General features: G+C 40.8%; 2 protein-coding genes across 4 annotated transcripts in view; both read left to right on the top strand.

The window, feature by feature from the left end:
• Positions 1-5,742, top strand: part of coro1ca (coronin 1Ca) — a 59,474-nt gene extending 53,732 nt beyond the window's left edge. For all 3 annotated transcript variants that reach the window (XM_088935656.1, XM_088935657.1, XM_088935659.1), the window contains exons 6-11: positions 3-122; positions 342-446; positions 1,462-1,607; positions 2,066-2,123; positions 2,785-3,027; positions 4,755-5,742. In XM_088935656.1, the coding sequence (XP_088791782.1) occupies positions 3-122; positions 342-446; positions 1,462-1,607; positions 2,066-2,123; positions 2,785-3,027; positions 4,755-4,874 (792 nt within the window). In that variant the 3' untranslated portion in view covers positions 4,875-5,742. The remainder of the gene's footprint in view (positions 1-2; positions 123-341; positions 447-1,461; positions 1,608-2,065; positions 2,124-2,784; positions 3,028-4,754) is intronic.
• A 7,206-nt stretch (positions 5,743-12,948) lies between these two features.
• On the top strand, positions 12,949-18,610 carry selplg (selectin P ligand). Its single transcript, XM_088935904.1, has 2 exons — positions 12,949-13,088; positions 16,655-18,610. The coding sequence occupies exon 2, from the start codon at positions 16,678-16,680 to the stop codon at positions 17,887-17,889; it is 1,212 nt and encodes a 403-aa protein (XP_088792030.1). The 5' UTR covers positions 12,949-13,088; positions 16,655-16,677; the 3' UTR covers positions 17,890-18,610.
• The last annotated feature ends 798 nt before the right edge of the window (positions 18,611-19,408 follow it).

A 19,408-nucleotide genomic window follows, 5' to 3' on the forward strand; every position in this document is an offset into this window, starting at 1 on the left:
AGGAGAAGGACAAAGCCCATGAAGGTGCTCGCCCTATAAGAGCCATCTTCCTGGCTGATGGCAATATCTTCACCACAGGCTTCAGCCGCATGAGTGAGCGACAGCTCGCTCTCTGGAACCCGGTGAGTTGTTCTAAATCATTATACCTCCTGATGGCTTACTTTCTTACGTAATGGCAAACATACCACGGATTCTGCTGGTTCCAGTATTAAATCTCTCGCTATACATTCCTCATGCTGGACTGTGATTTACTTTAGAGCTGATAGTTCTTTGTAGCTGCATAAGTCGCCAGGAAAAAATGTAACATACCATTCCATGTTTTTGTTTGCCCTCCCTCACAGCAAAACATGGATGAACCGATTTCGGTGCATGAAATGGATACCAGTAATGGAGTTCTCCTGCCTTTCTACGATCCTGACACCAATGTGGTGTATTTGTGTGGAAAGGTAAGGAGCTCCCCCATGTGGCAGGGCAGTATCCTGCACCTAAATATCATACCTTTGAGGCTCCGCATCTGCTTTCCTTTCATTTCGGAGTTCAGTTGATTTTAGACAAGAGAAATGGACCTTCACTAAATGCAATGGCTTTCTGTGCCTGGCTGTAGTTGTAAGGGAGATGCAAGACGTTCTCGCTATCCTGACACAGAAATTAATTAAATGTTGAGACATTTGTGATTCCACTGGCACCAAGCGTTGTGTTTTGTAATATTCCAAATGATTTATTTGCTACACTTTTCACTTTGTTCTTGTGAACACCAAAAAACTTACTCATTTTAAATTGTAATAGTGCTCCGAAGGTAGTCAGCACTTTGAATTTCTTCTCTCATGACTAACGGCTATATGTTTTGGTTCAAAATAAGTGATGTGAAGTGATCAGGTACCTATAACTGCTAACTTTTTGGTACTTTGATTGCAAAGTAAAAAAACACTACATATAAAGTAATGATTCTCCCCCAACATTTGTAGTGTATGAACAATATTGTGTGATTTTATAAAAACATCTGCTAGGTTCTTGTTTCTGCCCAGGGGATTTTCTGCTTTGCGGATGTTATACTTGAATGCAATATACATAGCAACCACAAGAGGGTACTGCATGAACTGCAGATAAGCGTCCTTTATGCTCCCTCTGTTTCATAGAAAGTTTTCTTCACTGCACTGTGTGGCTCCAGGCCCCATTGGAAATACGAGAGAAATAGAAGAGAAAAATAAAGACGGTGTTCGTTTAAAATTTAATCGTTCGTAATTTTTTTTATTGTGATCCATCTTTGATGCCTTCCGGATTAATGTGTTTTATAGAATGCTCAATCCTAATCCGAAAATGGGATAACTGTCTACCTTTTATCTGTGTTACATTGTTCGAGGCTGTAGTGATTCTCACTTGTGGGGTTCGCCGGGAAAATGAAACCCGATCATGCTTGTCCTGCATTAACCTCTGTTCACATGCCATTTCTGCACGATCCAGGGTGACAGCAGCATTCGCTACTTTGAGATCACAGATGAAGCCCCCTATGTCCATTACCTCAACACCTTTACCACCAAGGAGCCACAGCGAGGCATGGGCTACATGCCCAAGAGAGGACTGGATGTGAACAAGTGTGAGATTGCCAGGTAAACCTGACTCCCAGAGCTGTTGTGTGGCTGGGAAGAGCTGGATCATCTCTCTGCATCTGAGACACTCTGAGCCCTTGCAGGGAATAGGGGTGGGGAATTTCTAGGGTTAATGGGTTAAGAATCTCCTCAAATGATGACCATGTTCTTATTTTATAGTAATAAATGAGATTTCCATGTGTCTTGTTTTTGGTTGATTCCTCCAGAGGGCGACCTGGCACACCGCTGGTCATTGCTGGAGCTAATGGATTCTAGCAGAATGAAAAACCTGCTGATTCCGAGAATCTACAGTGTGTTTTTGGAGTTCAGAGTGGCTTTATTTCCCCTGATCACAGAAAGCTTTTAGATGTACTTGATTGCTGTGAGAATGTACATTTCCAGCAGCAGTCTTTTTTTACTCCTGCTTTTATCCACATTTGCTTAACCTCTGTTACATGTGCATTGTTTTCTCCTTCTAGGTTTTATAAGTTGCATGAGAGAAAATGTGAGCCCATCATCATGACTGTGCCCAGAAAGGTGAGCGGGTTAATGCTTGATAGTGCCAACTAGTGCATTTTGTAGAATGCTTGTACACAATTTAATGAAGATAACAGGGCTGGTTAAAACACCCCACATGAATGTCTTTATAGTGAAGTATGTTTTGGCATTCAGTGTTTTTCATGTACTTGACTTGTCCACTTTTAATGTAGATTTTGTGCAGCATCTAATTTGTCCTGAGTGAGATTATTTGAACGCGTGGAGACATGTACTATTGCTTAAACTTATAGCCTGTTAAGAAACAGCTGTCAGTGTATTTAAGTCCAGCGAGTTGATTAGGGATGAATGATAGTCAGTTGCATCAGAATGATTAATGTAAGAAAATGTAAGTTTTTTTCCCTAGATTTTGTTTTAAGCATTCTCAGATGTTTGCCTTCCTGATATCTCCAAGTACATCTTTGTCTTATAGTCCATTACAAGATCACACAGCAAAGTACAATCCTTGTGCAGCCATAGTGCTACATTAAAATGGGACCTTCCAATAGAAGTCAAGGGTAGCAAAGGGACAGGAGATAAGTTTGCGTGGACAGTCTTCAGTGACTGCTGGAACCAGGAAGCAGCTTGCTGTGATGAGCTTGGGCACCTCCTATTCCCTTTGATTTCCTGTCCTGACGGCCATCTCTGCTTCCCCCTCCTATAGTCGGACCTTTTCCAGGATGACCTCTACCCGGACACGGCTGGCCCGGACTGCTCCCTGGAGGCCGAGGAGTGGTTCGAGGGCAAGAACGCTGACCCCATCCTCATCTCTCTCAAGCAAGGCTACATCCCTGGGAAGAACCGGGAACTCAAAGTGGTCAAGAAGAACATCTTGGACAATAAGCTGAACAAGAAGGCGGAGCACACGGGCCTGGCTCACAAGACCCCCTCTGCCACTCCCTCAATAGTGAGTATTACACAGCAGGAATGGCCCCATTCTCACTGGCATTTGCCCCCTTGGAGATTGAAGTCTGCTTGTTCTTCCACATGTGGCCAGTAGGTGTCGGTGGTCAGTAACTTCTCATAAAAATTTTTTTGCCTGACCTGTTAATACAGTAGAACTTGGAGGTTCACGGATCTGATCAGCATTTTGATACCCATGTTTTACCAGTCGCTAGCTGATGTTGCAGTTGCTTTGAAAGTTTGCTGAGGTCAGGAGAGTTTGCAGAGCTCTTTTATGCAACTCAATAGAGAAATGGCATAAGCCAGAGCAGGTGTTTGACTTGGACAAAACCCACAGCACAGTTTTTATCTATTATCACCTTTTATACCCCTTCTCTTGCCTTAAGCACAAAGGGGCAGGTTGTCTTGCTGCTTTGTCCCTTGGGAGAATGCATGTTCATGCTCATGTGCCTTACGTGCCATTTGAGTTTTCAAAATTTTAAAAATCCTAAATGTTGACCCTGTTAATGTTTTCTGTATTTTTCATATTGTATATCAATTTTATTAACATGAGCAGTTGTTAATTTCTTTCACATATATGAATAGATTTAACAGTTTATTTTTTATGTCAACAATACATAACCTGGAAGAAAGTACTATAAAATACTTCTCTAGATTAGGAAACCAAGCCCAGTTTTTCCCCTGTAGGGTCTTTCATTTGTGCATTGCAGATCCTGCAAATTTGCAGGCTTTCTCAGGAACGGTGCTCTAAAAAACAGCTAGCTCTTACTGTGTGGACTTGGAATGTTTGTGCACTTAACTCTTTGCTGAGCTGAAAAATAACTTTCAGACCGTGTTGCCTTTAAAGCTCTTTGGCGGTAATCTGCATGTTGTATGATGCTGGCAAAAAAAAGACTAGGTTACAATCAGGTCCTCACGTGGCAGCAATGCTTAAATTTTTCCCTTCCGACCCACAAAACCAGAAGATGCCACTTGTCACTGAGCAAGAGCCTGCCCCACTGCAATCAGCAGCCTGTCGGTTAAAGGCGTTTATTAATAAAGACCCAGCCCTTCATAATGTGAACCTCCAGCTTGTGACTGTAATCTGTAATCACATCCAGTTTGTCATCTCTCGTGGGGCTGGAGCTTACTGGCACTGAAATTCATAGTCCTTTTCAAGCAGACTTTTTTTTAAGTATGAAGAGTTCTGGCATAGATTACTTGGTGAGTGCAGGATAACAGATTGGCATGGTAAAGGCCTTTTCAAATTTGTTAAAGTACATTTTTTATAAAATAACCCATGCACCCACTCACCCACCAGACTCTAACAACCACAAGCAAAATCTTCTCTCCAGCCGATCCAGCCCACAGTCTTATCCAGTTTTTACAGCTCCCCATCACACTTCCTTTTGAAGAATACTGTATAAAGCTGAAATTGTCCTGTGTTATCTCACTTCTGCAAACTTCAGTAGCTGGGTGGAAGGCTCTCCCTTTAACGGAAATGGGGGGAGATCAGAGGGAATTTCATTTAACTTCAGTATCCTTCGTTCATGACTTGAGTTTGTATGGAGGGGTGCTGATCTAAAATACCTCTTGAATAGGGAGGCAGAAGGAAGGAAAGCTTATCTAGAATTAAACTTGTGTACCATCGATGCTACGGAAGCCTAAATTAGCTTGATGATAAACTTTTCAGCACTGTGTTTACCGTGTGGAACTGAACCTTCACCAGATGTTCTCTTCCTTCTCCACCAGCAAAATGAAGCCAAGATGGACGAGGTCCTTAAAGAAATCAAATCCCTTAAGGACCTCGTTAGCAGTCAAGAGAAGCGAATCGCCAAACTAGAAGAGCAAATGTCCAAGATTGCAATCTAAGGACCCACCCCTGCTACTGTTCAGGACGATCCATTGGCTGGGAGGAGGCAAGGTGGGCGGGGCACGTCACTGCCAGTCTTGATGACGGTGTCCTGCCTGAAGCCGGTTGCCTAGCAATGATTCCAAGCAACATTCCAAGATGAACTTTTTTTCTTATCCTTGCCCCCCACTAACACGGTGAAAAAAATTCTTGCAATTAATATTCCAGCTTTTTATTGAAAGTTTTCATACATTTTAATAAGTGGCAATCTGACTCTTTTTTTTGTTGTTGAAAAGTCTGATTTTTTTTTATTTTTAATTGTGACCAAGAAAAATCTGATGTGAACAGTTTGTACTTACTGTGTTATACCCAGATGTTTTATATGTAGCTATCAGTATTGCATTTTTCCCTTAATTTCTTATTGCCAAATCTTAAAGGAGTTCTGTTTACACACCTCCTTGACAGTATTTTTCTTTGCTATTATTTGCATTCAAAAGACAAAACATAAGGGACAATGCAATAGGATGGTATTGTTTAAAGAAGGGGGATGTTTTTTGCGGTCAATTAAACTGTCTAAAGAAAACCATTTCCTGAATGGGGAGGAATCAAATTGAAATTGATGTTTGTTTATTGCCATTATTGTTTGGGGTACGGTATTGAAAAGCTAAAGGAATCCATGATCCTTTTTGCTGTAAATGTTTTTTGCAAACTAGCATCCCCGAGACTATACAAAATAGGCATCTTTAGATTTTTTTCAGTGGATCATATTCTAAGGGATCAAATGTCTTGCCACATGCTTCCCATCAAATTCTGACAACAGTCTGTGCATGCAATAAAGATTTTACTCATTCAAAACAGTCTTCTCCACAATAAATCTCTTTAAAGTTGTATTAAGCTCTTTTCATTAGCCTTCTCAGTCCTATATACCTTGATCTCAAGCCAGTTTAAAAACTGAAGAACTGGTAGCAAGATACCGTTCACAACCTGATGGCTATTGTGGTTACTTTATGTTAAGTTGATTTTTTTAGCATTGTTTTTTTATTTTTTTAAAGCTGGGTCTCTGATCAGATTTTCAATATTATAGTCCCTGAATTGTAACAAATTACAAAAGTTGTATTTAACGTCCTTCTGAAAAAATAAATTGAGGACAAGTGTAATGTCCCTTCCCAAGATGTTTAAAAACAAGCAAGTTTGAGGCTGAAGTTAATAGGTTTATTTTCCTGTTGCTTTTCTTGTCTACCACTGTTGTCATTTAAGTTACTTTTCAGCATCAGGTGGTGAAGATCAGAATTGTTTCCAAGAGGCTTCAGAGCTGCAAAGAATGGAAAGAAAAGAAATTGGTGTTCTGACCGAACGTATGTTTCTGCTTTTGCTGCAATTTAAGACATCTACAAATCCAAACCTCATCCCTTTTTAATCCTTAAACCTGAAAGCAGTTTATTTGCTCATGCTGCAAAGTCCGTCACCTTGCATATTTCTGCTGGAAAAAACAATTATCCATTTCCATTCAATAGGTGTTCTGAATTGCTTAATGCAGGTTGAAGATATTGATTTAAAAAAAACTTTGAGAGAATAAAAAAACTATTACATTTCTCAGAGCTTATCTTGTTCTGAAAAAAGACAGACCAGAGCTACTCTGAGGCAGATCCTTAGTTTTAAGTCTTAACATTTTCTGTTCTCCAGAAAACTCTTGCTATTGATGTTCCTGAGGTGACAGAATCTTCAATTCCCCGTCCATCAAATTCTGCACTTTCCTCTTGCACTGGATCACAACTTGCTAGGAAAAAGTGGAATGAGATTGTCTGTAGTAAAGCTTGTACAATAGCTAGAGCAGTAATCTAGTCCTAGCACTCTTCTTCTGAATTTAAGATCCCTGTGTTCCACCAAGTGATATGGAGAAAGAAGTGAAAGCTGAAGTACCCTGAAATATCATTCGTTAGCTACTATCCAAGCTAAAGAACCTGCCGACTCACAATGGTGCCTAGAGAAGGTCAGTAAATGCTTCATTAGTTAATCCAATTATTTCTTTGCAGTTGATCGATAGGTCTGGATACTGTACCCACTCGAGTTGGAGCTGCCCGTTGATTCGGGACAGCTCTTCAGCAGCTGTTCCTCCATGTGCTTGGGAGAGGATCACACTGTTTGCCATGCTGCTCCCGGGTGCCCGTCTGCAGAGCCGTCAAGCACTGAGACCTGTCTCGAGCTCCACAGCGCCCAACGCTCATCAACATAACTGCAGTTATATCGCTTTTCTGGACACTCCACTTAAAGGCACTTACAGGTAATGGGTAATCCCACTACCACCACCAATGTGTAGCACACACATGGATGATGCGAAAGCAAGCAGAGTGTGCCAGTTTGCTTACCACACACCTGCTATCATTGAGGAGTAGAACAGAGTGATAACACTTCATAGATAACTTCATATTAGGAGGCCATGGTGGGAGGCCAGGAGGAAATTTGGCCCAGAGGCTGGGGTTAATACCCCTACGCTTTTCAAGAAACACCCTGGGATTTTGACCACAAAGTCAAGACCTTGGTTTTACATCTCTGAAGGACAGCACCTTTTTACAGGATAGTGTCCCCTACTACCCAACTAAGTGTGCACCATCAGCCAATGACTTCCTAGTCACAACTGGTCTTAAAGTTGCTGGTTTATATGCTGTGCTGACACATGGGTCTTAGAGGCAATGGTAACTGCCAAAATCTATTGAGATCTCCAGTGTCCCTTAATGCATGTGGGAGATTAGCACTTCAGTCAGTTTTAGAGGCTGTGTAGCTTGTTTGTGAGTGCCCCCACCTTGATTAGTTTTCTTTCTTGTTCTTGTAGAATGTTACTTTGTTTGCCTTTTGCCTATTCTGTTTCCCAGTTAAAGAGCCTAAAGCCCTTATAAAATGAGGCCTGAGCTGTTTTTTGCTGAACATCACAGCTGCTGAGGTTTTTGCTTCATCAATCTCTTAAGGTGACAGGTGATGCTGATCACCCAACACCCATTTCAATCTTGCAGTTTTCTAACTGACATCACGTGTGCACGTTTTTCAGTGCGGTGGCTCTGTGGCTAGGGATCTGCACCTGTGGCTGGAAGGTTGCCGGTTTGTATCCCGTGGCCGGCAGAGGAATCCTACTCCGTTGGGCCCCTGAGCAAGGCCCTTAACCCCAACTGCTCCAGGGGCGCCGTATAATGGCTGACCCTGCGCTCTGACCCCAAGCTTCTCTCTGTGTGTCTGTCTCTTGTGGAGAGCAAGCTGGGGTATGCGAAAAGACAAATTCCTTATGCAAGAAATTGTATATGACCAATAAAGTGATCTGATCTGATCTTTTCTCTGGTTGAACGAGACATTCAGATGTTTTCAACACAACAGAGAAAGGCTCTGTCCAGTAATTAAACTTGTACTGTAAATGAGTTTATGGATAATAAATATTCTCTACTCGGACAACAATTAATACTTTAAACTAAGTTTGGACTTTGTGAAGACATGACTGCATTTTAAAAGAAAATGTGTTCTGCATTTGGGTTTCAAGACTTCACTTGCATTGGATACTGTTCCAAAACAATATTTTTTTACCAAGTATTTTTAAATGGGTAGTCTGTGCAAGGGCTGTTACGCAGTATCACTGCAAGTGTTGTAATTCTAGATTGCATGAGTAGAACAGGAAATATGATGTGTATCACCAAGACTTAAAATATCAAAAGCTGCCTGTGTTAGCCATTCCATAGTCATGCTAGTTTTCAAAATCCCCTTGCTTAACTTCCTTAACCCTTTAGAAGTGCCAGCAGTTACACCTCTTTTGACCCAACTGAAAATTCAAGGAAAGAAACTTCACTCTCCTTGGTGTTTCAGTGTCAGACAAGGGGGGGGGGGGGCTTCAAAGCAAAACCTCGTCAAGTTGTAAATTATGGAACCGAGGAAGAGAACTGAAAGAATTGTTCTTTGTAGCGGGGGGTTTGATGTTCACTTACAGGTTTGACTCAGTTCTCTGCTCGGTCCCGATGCGTTTCCGAAGCCTTATTAGTCCTGTCCTGAAGGGTTTTTCCAGTGCTGTTCTGAAGCTGTGTACTGTCTCACTGTCACCAGCTGTGGCAAACAGCATGTGGTCAGCAGTAGACTACAGGTACGTGGGTCACCGGGACAGATGTGCTTTGCTCACATTTTTGGAGCGTATTTACTTTCCAGTTATTAACCCTCAAGAGCCCAACACTTTCTGCTTAGGAAATTCGGATTTAGAGTGCTCCTATCAAACGTCATGCAATTAAAGAAGAAAATGAAGGGAAATCCTGCAAATCCAATCCTTTTAGCACTTTTCGTTTTTGAAAAGTGGAAATGGACTTATTCTTGCACCAGTGACAGAGTGTAACATCTCAGAAAAAAAAAATTACAATTTTCACTTTCTGTAATGCAATCAAAGAGGGTTTTTCTTGCATGTCATAGTTTATAAAACCTTATAGAACACAACTAATAGAAGGTATATGATCCTTTTTTAGTACAAGTTAAAAGGGATCTCCTCCCTGAGTTTTTAAACTTTGTAGGTGGGTAGATGTTTGTGTGTTTAGGCAGTAACAGTATTGCTAAACCACTTAACAGAGAAGCTGAAACAGATTTTCCTGTTACCATGGGTGACATCAGTTTTGGCCATTTTTTTGGGCTTCCTTACCAGCTGTGCGTGTCGCTTATGAGAGAACAGAACCTCCCATCTCTATTGAAAAATAATGAAACTATTATTCACTTCTTAGAGTGAATAATAAAAATCTTCACTCTAAGAAGTTCCATCTGCATTTTGTTCAAACACCCTACTTCTGGTATTAGGGATTGATTATTGAAAACAAATGTAAAAAAGCAAATGACCATTTGTGTTTGCTTTTTCAGGGGTGATTGAGAATAATAGCAACTCTCTGCAACACTGTACAACAAGGTGGTGTAAAAGCTGCAATAGTACAAAATAATTATGGCTTTTAGCTTTTCACACCTTCATTGTGTGAAATTGTCCCTTTGCAATGTCATTCAATGAGCTTTGCACTAATCATCTTTTCTCCATCCATGTTCATAGCATTTCAAAATCTATTTTGCATTCATGAGATCCTTTGCTGACTGGCACTTGCTACTCAATAAAGCACAAGGACGTGCAGCTTTGTATTAACGAACCAACTGTCTTTTTAAATTGCAAAGGGGACAAGTAACGGTTTTTTTCTATGCTGAAAAAGAAACGCAACATTTCGGCTGTGGAGCCGCCTTCGCCTACGCATTTGCAGCCTTTGCATGCTGACACAGCTTCCCACATGAACTATCTGTTGAAATTGTCTTGGGCTGAGGACCCAGCTATAAGACTAGCGGGTAAGCCAGTGTATCGCCGTGTTAGTAAGTCAAAGCTGAATCCTTGGAATTAATGTCAGTTCTTGTGCCGCCGCACAGCTAACCTTGTCCTTGTAAAGTGCTAGACCGGTCCTTGACCTGGTTTCCTGGCTGAAAACAATTTGCAGGAACGGGGGGGGGACTATAGATAAGAATATTAAAGGAATTAAATCTTTTCAATCCTGGTTACTGCCCTGCCAGACGAAATCAAAAGAAAAAACGGTGTGCTGGGGTCCTGTATGTGCCGGTTTGAATTGGGAAGGGGCGTTCTTTCAGGAATATTTGCATCTGATGCCCCTTGTGTACCACCCCAGGCTTAAACCCTGCAATCCACTTAGAGTGGGAGACACCCGAGAGTGCAGAAGCCCTGAAAGCAAGAGGAGACGGTGAGGAGGATGACCCACTTGTGGACAGAGGCAGAGATAGAGAAGGCCTGTCTGTGTCACGGTGGGAGGAAGTACTGGTTAATCAGAAGCACATTTTAACACGTGTGTGTGAACAATTTCCATTCTATCATCAGGCAGAAAAAAAGACAGGCTATAGGCAGGAAGTAGTGCACTTTTTATCAACCTACAGTAAGTCTACAGAGGACCTCAGTCTTGCTTCTGGTGTCAGTTCTTTTCCAGAGAAGCAGAAGCTGTGCTCAGTCACAAAGTTCCTGTTATTAATAAGTTTCTAGTGAAGCCACTCACGCACAGTAAGAAGACATTGCCAGGGAATTAGAATCAAATGAGCTGCTTCAGGAGAAAAGGCAAATGGAGTCAGTCGTGCTCCCAGCATGCCTCAGGGCAGACCACAAGACCCTGACGTTGCACTGCTGCAATAAGGAAATTGAGAGGCACATGTAATGTGAACTGACTTGTTAACCCCCATTGTGTGTTGATTTGACCTCTGTTTATCGAGCTGCTCATGGCTGGTTTAATCACAATACTGTGAAAAAGGCAGCATGATGTTAGTATGTATTTGCATTCTAGATGCTGGCTAGATTTAAGATGGTAAAGCTGTTCTCTTAACCTAGTCTTGGTTAAAGTGTACACCACAAGGAAAGCAGGAAGCTCATAATCCAAATACTGTGCAAAATATTCTGTATTTTATAAGCACGTAGTTTCATTGCTGTGATGTTCCTGTGGTTCAGGTTTGCAGCAATGTGCAGAGACGCCAGAAATAGGAAACTCCTTCTCAGTGAAAACAGGATCTCTCAAGGCTCATGTTTAAGCCATGAAACTAGAAGTGGGAGTCTGCTTTAGAAGTATAATCCCCTTCTGCTCTTTTTCACTTTCGTGTCTACAGCAACAATATTTTCTGTGCCTCATGACATTAATGAAGGAGGAAGTCTTATTTATCATGGGAGACATTAAAGAACATGAAAAAGAGCTCAGTTTTTTATTTAAAAAATGATCATGCTGATTGTACATGACCGGCTTTAACGGTCAGGCTTTTTGAGCTATTTCAGTAGCTGGTGATCTCTTTCATTTTTATCTTTACTGAGGTTTACTGCCTTCTAGTTGAGGCACAGGCAGTTGAGGAAGTTCTTCAGCTCTTGCAAAGCCGGTCATGAGTTTCATTAGGCCATGAAGAGGCTTTGAACAGAAGTTTAGTGGCCACATAATACTGTGGAATGACTTATGATTTTGTGCTCCCTCTGGACAGTAGGCATGTCTTAGCACAGTCCACCAACTCACTACGTAAAGTCTACATTCTAAGGGACAACATTTGAATGAAGTACAATTAAGTAAAGCTGGTTGTGGGGTAGATAAACTAAGATGGGAAGGGTGGAGGTGTAGCACTGTATATGAAAAAGCTCATTCAGGCAGAGTAAAATAACCTAGATGAGTCCAAAGCCTCATAATCTAAATAAGTCACGGTTATAAAAAGCATTCAAAGTGCAAATTGTTAGGTGTATATAATAGATTGCCAAAATCAGGTGTCAGATATGATTCAGTCTTATATTAAGAAATCATACATGAAGAATTTATTATTATTAAGAAATGATTACTATGAGAGAAATTGACTTTTCCTCACATGGATTGGAAAACATCATTAAATGCTCTCAGCAGCTGAAACTGAAATGGTGGAGATGGCTAATGTCTACCTTGCCTATCTGTGAGAACGCCTGACAGAGAGAAAGAATCGATCCATTCTATTCAAACAAGAGAGTGAGGAAAACAGAGGTTCGAGAAACATTAGGGCTCTGCAATCATAATATGATATATTCTGTGGTATAGCTGCAGAAGTAAAGGTTTACAATTCTAGCACACCTAAATGAGAGTTTAAAAATGTGATAGGATAGATGTGAAACAAGCAGAGAATGGATGGCAAATGTTAATAGAACAATTGTGAAGCACATAACAGATTAATTTCAAGGACAAGTAAATCAAACTTACAATACCAATGAAATGGTTAAATAATTATGAACACATGGAAGAAGGACAAAAATGACCAAACAAAATTCAGTTAAATGGAATGTATAGTATCTTGCAAAAGTCTTCACTCCCTTTCAATGATTTCCTATTTTCTTGAATTACAAAAGATATATACACTGTATAAAGTATTTTTAATAAAAACATGAAAAATAACTTGTATCGCTCAATTTCCTTTTGTTTTCGAGATATGCAATCTAAAGCTCATCTCCAGTTTCTCATTTGCCAGTCTGCACTCACGTAATTTGTTCAAACAGGCCGACAGCACAAAACAAGTTCACTTATTTTTTTAAACTTCTGCGAACGGCAGTTGTGTACTTCCTGTATTGTTGCAACCAGGTACTTGCCATGCCAGGAGCAGCTCGAGTAGACATGCTGTCTTGCTGAAGCAGGAAAAACCGTTCAACAGTCTGGGCATCGTAAAAGGAGCACTTTCCACAACCTTTCTTGTCTGCTGTGAAGAAGGTACGCGTTTGACTTTGGGGTTTCTCTCAAATCGTGCCTTTTGTCAAATTCGTGTTCTGCAGTTCGGGGTGGTTCAAACAGCATGGCTGTCTTGCTGCAAGGTCGACATATTCTATTTTTAATGTAAGTTAATACTTGTTTTGAAATAATTTTCGGTCTGTTCCATGAAACTGTGGTTAGCTTGCTTAGTCTGTATCAGTTCATATTTTTTTGTTTTGAGAGTCTTATGATTTTCTTTTGTAACAGTGTTTAGTGCCTCCTTCATTCGGAACGCACATGATGGTAAAACACATGTGTCATCTAGGGCTTAGTCACATACCATTCATTATGCTGGCTGCTCGAGTAACTGGCCTGTGACAAGAGGTTAGGAGCAATCTGAGCTGGGACTTGTGGAGAGAATCATTGCTAACTGACTGATTGTTCAACAGGTTTATGAAAATGAATGTGGACTTCATTTACATATACCTGTTGAACAATCAGTCAATTCCTCTTCCTTTGCGATTCATTCACGCCAGCATTAGGTCAGAAATTTCTCTACCAGAACTATTCAAAACTATTTGGAATAAAAGTTTTGTGTTGTCCAAATCTGACCATTTCTCCATGAGAAAGAAAGCTCAAATTCACAACAGCACCAGGTAAGACTCTTCAAAGGAAGAGTGAACTTCACAACGTAAAAACTGTTTTGTATTTTTCCTTTTCCTTCAGAAGGACTTTGTACAGTTGACATTATACAGAACAGAGTTTAAATCCAGATCTTTTCAGATTAGTTCCTATTAGTATGAAAGAGGCCAAACAGTGAACCTTATTATTATTATTATTATTATTATTATTGACATGTCTCATACGTAAAGACAGTTTGTATTAAAGACTATGTGAAACGTAGTCTGTGCAGTACCGACTAACTCTTGTAAAGATGTGGACAGTTTTACCCTCTTTACCACAAGCCTGGAGTTCTAAGCTGTCTGACATGTATGTAGGCGATAATGATGAGGGTAAAGTTCACAGGTTGTCTGGGCCTCAGATCACCCTGGCTTCTGTAGCATTAAGAGGACTAGAGAGCACGTTACTCCCATCCTGGACATTTTAGGCAAGAAGGCAGAAATTATTGCACTTCTATTAAGTAAATTCCTGTGGGTTATATATGAAAGAAATGAACATTTTGTATACCCTCTCCAACAGCTCGCAACTTTCTCCTTTATCATTGCATAAACCCCGTTTTCCAGAAATAGAGCTCACAGGATGTACAGATGTGAAGTGTTACAAAAGCTGGTGGTTAGAGAATGGTTTGGGTGCTTTTTTCAGTCGGGCTTAGCTGGGCGTAGTTACCCGAAGACTGCTTGCGTGTCCTGCATTTAGACAGCCTTGAGGATGTCAACACAGAGACTGTCCTCGAACTTTGCTGAAAGGGCATAACAATTGTTGTAAATATCATTGTGTACACCTGCATTCCTGTCACAAAAGGTACCCAGTGAGAAAGTTCTGCTGACCGTCCACCGACCTTTCTGGCAAAGCTTTTTCCTCCATGTTGCTCTGAGTGCTCACAATTTCTGAAAGTTTACCAGGCCGGAGGCATTGCATGTTTAGAAACGCACATTGATAGTTCATGGTAAAAGCACAATACCAGTGTAGCAAAAGTAAACAGAAACCGAGGGCCAACCACAGCCAGGGTGCATGACTGCCAGTCAGTGCATGAATGGGGAAAATCAGAAGGAGCTGCTAGATTTCAGTGTTCCACCCTACGAGTGGAAGGATGAATTCTCACAGCTACGTCAGCCCTCACGCTGGCAAACAAGACAACCTCTGGCTATTGCTTTTCTGTCTGTCCATGGCACTGCATACCTGATTTTGCCATCAAGCAAACTGTGGTAAAATTGACTGGCTAATTTAAACAATATGTGACAGTGTGCTTCCAGGTTGCCACAGTCTTCTTATCGGCCATAGTTTACTTTCAGTTTTTCAGGTTTAACACCTGTCCTTCCAATTTAGTCGATGCACTTCCTGTCTGAAGTTGAATCTCACTGGTGTGGCTGTTTTTTTCTCCTTCCCCACCCCTGTTTTTTTTTTTGGTGTGTGTTGCTTGGGTGTATCCGCTTCTACAGCAACAAAACAGGCCCCCTGCTTCTCGTGAACCGAACAGGAAAGCTATAACTGCTTACGGGTGCAGCACGAGAGATAAAATCCTTCATAAACAGCTTGCCTTTTATTCCACTAAAGATAGAAGAAAAAACAGCATCTTGTACTGTAAATAACTAAAAATCTCCCACTGCATAGTGACATGTGGCACATGTGCTTAACACAGAGGTGGCACACTGATTCAGGCTGAATCCCCTGCAAAATTCATAGAAGTGCGGTGATGGAGTTTCTGGCTTCTGTGCAGCTGATTCAGAAGCAGCTGCAGGTGAGCAGTCAGTCCTCTGCTGTTTTTCCTGGTCCTTACAGTGAACTTTTGAACCAATGTCACGCATGTCACATTGCCACGCATGCCACAGACTGTGAAGCGAAGGGACTCTTGCCGAAACCACGAGCCCAACTACCGATGAGAAAAATCTGAAACGGAAACAATATCTCACTTCGCAGCGCTCCACTGAGTACGGCTTCATCGCAGTGCGTTGACAGACAGGACACGGAGCTGTTGCTCACACAAACAGGAGGATCGGCCCCTCAAAGCTTTGTTTATTTTGTGGTGAGAACTACTGCTTTACGCAAGTTTTGTTCTTTTTCTTTCAGCCGTGAAGGAATAAAGGAGTTGAAAAGATGGTCTTTAAATATATTTTCCTCTACTAATGAATTACAGTAAACTACAGTAATAAACTACCGTCTTATTTTGTAAATGAATAGTAACAGGTTGGGCTTCTCTTCTTCTGTGAACATCCACCACCAAGACACTCTTAGGAGCCAAAATAAGAAAGGGATATGAAACATTGATTATGTCATAAAACGTTAGCAGTTATTTATCATTTATTTTTTCATCTTGGTTTGGACTTCTTGCAACACAAATAAAAAAATTATTCTTAACATCAAAATAAAATTAGTTTGCTGGAAAGAACTGTCTGTAGAAGAAAATATTGCTTATTACCTTTCTTTTTTTGTGTTAGACAACAGGTGAGGAAAATATTGTAAATCTATTAATATTTAGCTAAAGGATAAAAAACTGAAGGTTAGCATATAAAACTATTTAATTTAATTTTATGTTATTTAAGTGATAGAAAACTTTCCAATCAGAGGTCTTTGTACTCAGAATGTAAAGCACACTGCAAGCACAAGATGTCTTGCACTGAAAATGTTAAAATAATCTGTTAATTTAAATATTAGCATGACATTCCCACAGGACAGCAATGTAACTGCAGTGAAAATTTCCCCCTGCATTTGAGGTCTATGTCATTCTGAAGTAGCAGCAAAAGCCTTTTTCAGGGTTTAAAATAAGAGACCCATCAGTTTACAAATATATGACTACAAACAGGAGGTGACTCTAGTAGCAGTTCAAAAAGATAAAGTATAAATCTGTTGGTTAAAGTAAGTCTTGACTTAGCAAAGTCATCACATTGTATGTTTCTTCTCTGTTGCAGAACACAAGCGCTCCTGTGTGCAGATGGCTGTGGTTTGGAAGATCATACTGTTGAGCTTCATATATTTCCACCCAGCTCTCCTTGAAAAGGGGGATGCAATTGACCCAACTATTCCATCTTCAAATTCATCACAAAGTTCTACTGTCCCAGATCTAGAAGAAAGTCAGCTGAACAACACCTTGGCTACAGCACAGCACATGACAACAAGCGTTAATAATCATTTACCAGAGGAGAAATCCAATGCTTCTATCACAGCAACCACTGAAAATGTTGAAACAACCATGGGATTTAACACATTGGGATTGTCAACCAGTCCAGCCTCAGTAACAGGAAAGGAGAGTTCCACTGTAACTCATACCCAGCAAAGTAGTGCCAGCGTCTTTTCAATCACTAAAGAGTCTACCCCTACTGCTACAGTGGAAAACACCACTGAATATATAACACATAGCATAGAGAGTGATACCTTCAGCACTGCAATTACTGCTCAATCAACTGCTAACTATGTGTCTACTGATTCTATGTCTTCTACCCAAACATCTGAGATGACATCATCCTCCTCTCTTGAAAATGAAACTGTAACAATGACATCATCATCAACGACATCATCTCAGTCTCTTGAAAATGATACAACAATTGCGACGTCACACTCTCCCGAAAACGTTACCATAACTGCTTTCGACTCTCAGACCAGCCAGTCTGAGCCCACCACACGCCCTGAAGTGACGACAGTGTCTTCAAGTGCCTCTACATCCTTCGGTCTGACCACCAGCAACTCCACCAATTCCTCCATAGAGGGCTTGATACCCAGGATGATTCCCAGAAATATACCCAAGACCACTCAGAAACCACCCAGCCTGACCACCTCAACTAGAGCAAACCCTAGGGCCAGCACTTCAACCCACTCCATACTCCCCTGCAACCCACAAACACCCAAAAGAGATGGTCTGGTGAGCCAGTGCTTGATTGCCATTGCTGTGTTGGCTGGGGTGGCCACCATCTTCATGGTCTGCACTATAGTGCTCTGCACAAAGCTCTCCAGCAACAAGCAGAGGTACAGGGTGAAGGAGGCAAATGGCACAGAGCTTGTGTGCATCTCTGCACTGCTCCCTGATGGCAGTAACTCCTACAGGAGCAGACCCAAGACCCAGAAGAGCAATGGTGCCCTCTTTCCCACCACAGACGACAGTGAAGGAGATGACCTCACCCTACACAGTTTTCTCCCGGACCATTCTTGAAAGGTACAGGAAAACCTTTTCTCTCCTCCCTGAGGATTTATTTTTCCAGCTTTTTTTGACCTTCCCAGTTGCAGAAGGAGTCTTTTACCTTGATTTTGTTCTATTATTTTAAAAGTGCTATTTTTCAGGGCCTGTTGTAGAGCAGGAACTACTTCTTGTGAATGGAATACTGAAGGCATGAAATTGACAGAGCTCTTTGTGAAAGAGCAGATACACAATCATAAAAGACCCTGTCTGGAAAAGATGGACATGAAGAATTTACCCAGGAGCCATCTGTTTATTGGGAGGTAGTGTACACGCTTAATACAAAGGAAACTCTTGTTCCATAATGTGTTCAGTGCTCAAACTCCGGTATCATTTAATGAGAAGGTCCAATGGTGAGCTTGTATACTAAAGGCTGGACAGTTCACATATAGAGCCATGGACTTTCAGAGAACAGCCCTCTAAAATTGTATCCTTAATTGCCAGTTCAAAGAAACATATTTTGAGGAGTTTATTAGCAGTCTCTCACATGCCTATGGCTTTAAAACTGAAAACATTTCAATTTGTAATTAAAAGTCTGCTAAGCGCTTTCTGGCCAGTGAGCCTTCAGGGGGTCTGTTGCTACATGTGTAAAATAGTGATGTTCGCTTTCCAATGATTTATTACACTTTTGACAAAAAAATGCTCAACTGAGTTATATTCTTTCATGTAAAATAAATAAAAAAATTAAAATTACAAACATGTTAGAATCTCTGGCCTTCCTTCTTTAGCAGTTTTCTCTTGCCCCAACTCATTCTCATGAAGCAATGATCTGATTGTATCTCTGTATCCATTTGATTTGTGACAGGCACTAAGTCACCAGAGTGTACAGGGTAACTCCGAGGTGCCAGATCAAACCACTCATCACTATTAGGCTTTACTGTATAATTTTAATGCAAATGATTTTTACTGTAAATTTCACGTTCCAGAAAGTCAAAGCACTGCACATGACACATAACGAGTAAAAAGAAAAAGCACAGAACATTGAACCCTTAAAACTAAAAGTAAAAACTAAATGATGTATTAACAGCTACAGTGAAAAACTAGGTCCATAAGTGAGACTTAAAACACTTTGATGGTCAGAGAGTCTCTAATGGATTTGGAGTTCCACAGATGTGCTGCAGCACACATGATGGCTCTATCATCCTCTGTGTGGAGTCTGGTCTTCCGCAGAGCGAGAGGACCAGAGTCGGCATATCTCAAAATAAGAGATGGATTGTAATCATGCAAGAAGTTGTTCAGATAACCTGGGACAAGTATCAAAAGATAAATACTTTTAGTAAGCACATGAGCCACAAGGTTCTTGACAAACTCAAGCCTATAATAATAACTTAGAAGATCCATCAGTAGGTAAAGCATTATTTAGTATGGTATGAATCTATTTTAATGAACTTAAGTTATGTATTCATATTTCAGCATCTGGTAGATACAAGACTCTTATAACTGAACAATATTACACACGTTTAATAAAAATATACCCTTATGGCGCTTCTAATTT

The sequence above is a fragment of the Atractosteus spatula genome, chromosome 17 (assembly GCF_055471065.1).
Source record: "Atractosteus spatula isolate fAtrSpa1 chromosome 17, fAtrSpa1.hap1, whole genome shotgun sequence".
NCBI classification, from domain to species: Eukaryota; Metazoa; Chordata; class Actinopteri; order Semionotiformes; family Lepisosteidae; genus Atractosteus; species Atractosteus spatula.

What these genes read in the sequence shown, in the direction of transcription:
- selplg (XM_088935904.1), top strand. Translation starts at nt 16,678, where the DNA reads ATGGCTGTGGTTTGGAAGATCATACTGTTGAGCTTCATATATTTCCAC.